The following is a 2605-nucleotide window of genomic DNA, read 5'->3' as shown; positions in this document are numbered from 1 at the left end:
CTGGACCTAATAACACACACACACTATCAATCATGAATTTTTGCCTCCACCTAGAAAAGAACAAAAGCCATCCAGGATTCAAAGGAGAGCTCTGAATGACCTTCGAGAAGCCTGGAGAACTGTTCCTGAAGACTACTTAAAGATATTATAAGAAAGCTTTCCAGAAAGAGTTCAGGCTGTGTTGAAGGATGAAGGTGATCAAATATTGACTTTCATTCTCATTAGGTTGTGTAAACTATATTTTTTCCTTATCTACTGTTCTTTCATTTATGTTTTCAGGTTTCAGTAAATCGCTGCACCTGTTTTCTATTTTTCCACAGATACATGGGCTAATGAAAGTCTTAGGGGTGGCTCAAGACTTTTGCACAGTACTGTGTGTGTGCAAAAAACAAAAGCCAAAAAAAGGGGGGGGGGGGTTTGTCTGCTACTGACGTAGTAAAAAAAAAAAATAACCTACATGATGCCAGTACAACCAGTTAGAATGAACTCGTTTATTTTCCCTTACTGGCTTTTTGTTGAGAACGCTCGAGTTTTATTTTGTGCATCGTCGCCGGAAGTGCCCTGTTTAAATGCGTTAACATGACACTGGTCCCAAGTAGAGTGCAGTGGCTGTGTTCCTGGAGACAGAGGAGGAGAAAGTGCCCGATTTTGGGGGGGTCTGCTTCGAAAATCACGTCTGACTTTGATCTTTCTTTTTTATGAAAGGAGAAGGAAACCCTTGAAGCTACTTCTGCAAGAACAGACAGACACAGGCTCAAGTGGTGGGACTGGATCTAGATCTGCATGGGTGACAGAAGCTCCTCTCACTGATCTGGATGTGTCAAAGAGGAGGGACGGTTTGTGCTGTGAGTTCCTTTTGAAATGACTCAAGTGTCGGGTGTGAACACAAGACAAGTGATCGAAGGAGGAAAATGATGTTTACAGGAGTCAGGCTGCTTTCATCTGATTTTATTCGTTGCTTTTAGGAAGTTTTTCCATCAAATCTCTCCGCCTTTCAGATAATCTAATTTGAAGCCATCCACCGCACCTCGGCGTGTCAGCTTCTTCGTTATCAAAGTTGATCTCAGCTTTAGAGATTTGTTGTAAAAACGAAAATTTGACTAGTCAAAGTGCCGTCATTCACTGTTTTGTAATCAATCTTAAGACATTTTTAACAGATATTTATTTTCAAAAATTTATAAATATATAAATATATCTTTCTAACTGAGAGGTGAACATGGCGATCAACACGGATGCCAACTTCCAGAGATCCAGTTTGGGTGAGGGCGGAGGAGGCGCTCCGCCGCCAGACTTCCAGGAAACTGAGAAACTACTTGCAGTGACCACTGAGCCTGGAGGGAACCAGATGAACATGTCCACCTCCTTCACGGTCAACGTGGGCAGCGACAAGGGTCTGGAAGCCGAGGAGAACGGCCACAGCGTCTCCGTGAGATCGGGCTCCACCGGGCAGCTGGCCGCCTCCGCCCCTCTCTCCCCTTCCAAGGCGAGTCTGAGCCGCTCCTCCACCGGCAACGCAGTCCAGGAGACCCCGAAGCCCCGGGATTACCTCATCCTGGTCATCATCTCCTGCATTTGCCCCGTTTGGCCCATCAGCATCGTGGCACTGGTGTACTCCATCATGGTGAGCATCTTGTTGCCTCATCAAAAGTGTTAAAACCCCTAAATATGTTATTGCTGGTGCACATGATGGGACAGTGCTATTAGGCTAAGTAAATTAAGATCTTGGAACAAAAGAGGACTGGGTTCTTGAGATTCCATCACTGCTTCTTGCAGTTAAGGCTCACTTTATATTTGAGAATGCCCTTTACCTTTACAGCCTTTTGATATATGAAGGAAGCTTTTTTTTAAAGTATGGCTATTATCCCTAACTAAGAACCACATTTGCGTTTGGGTGAATGGTCATATTAATTTTAGACAGAAAGACCATTTAGCAGAGCTTGGATGACAATTTAAAAGAGTTTCTGACACTTTTACACTTAAAGGTTTTAAATTTTTGAATATATATATAAATAATAGAAGTGCAAATGTATGTGGAAAACTGACTTATACACACAGAACACTCAGTGCCTCATTATCTTTCACTATTGCTGAGGCTTTAAATGATCTCGCGCTGGCTGCTTCCACTCAGCTGCCAGATGGTCTGCTTCAGAGGGGCTGATACTTGATGTATCCCTTCACAGGAAATTTAAGGGTGCAGCTAAGACACTAAAGCTACTTCAGTCAGATATGGCATTACAGAATTGTAAATAAAATGTTGTGTTTTTGCAGATAGACCATGTGGTCTTTGTATGGGCCGCATTCCAAAACGCAGCACATGTAACTGATCTGTGATGCTGAGGATGCACTTTCCTGCTGTCTCCCTCTGCAGTGAGGTCTGGAGCGAAGATGGTGGAGCTGTTGTTTGAGGCTCTGCTTTTTAGTATTGTTTTTTACACAATACTATGCCTATATCTCTCAAAGATACATCAGTACCAGTGTGTGCTGCACATATGAGCTTATAAAAGTGCATAATGCATAATGCAAAGAAAGATGCTTGTGTTTATTTTAAAATGGCATCATTCACATAATTTGTCTGGCAATCAGCAGGAAGTCCAGTGTTTACTGG

The 2605-nt window shown here is 42.8% G+C and overlaps 1 protein-coding gene across 1 annotated transcript in view; it reads left to right on the top strand.

Annotated features, from left to right (window-relative positions):
- Positions 1-586: 586 nt before the first annotated feature.
- trarg1a (trafficking regulator of GLUT4 (SLC2A4) 1a) overlaps positions 587-2605 on the top strand; it is a 14645-nt gene continuing 12626 nt past the window's right edge. Inside the window, exons 1-2 of the mRNA XM_005915923.3 lie at positions 587-845; positions 1209-1621. Of these exons, the coding sequence (XP_005915985.1) occupies positions 1217-1621 (405 nt within the window). The 5' untranslated portion in view covers positions 587-845; positions 1209-1216. The remainder of the gene's footprint in view (positions 846-1208; positions 1622-2605) is intronic.

This window comes from Haplochromis burtoni, unplaced genomic scaffold (assembly GCF_018398535.1).
Source record: "Haplochromis burtoni strain Fernald_Lab_line unplaced genomic scaffold, NCSU_Asbu1 Contig_15, whole genome shotgun sequence".
Taxonomy (NCBI): Eukaryota; Metazoa; Chordata; class Actinopteri; order Cichliformes; family Cichlidae; genus Haplochromis; species Haplochromis burtoni.
This window is presented reverse-complemented; position numbering and strand designations above follow the sequence as displayed.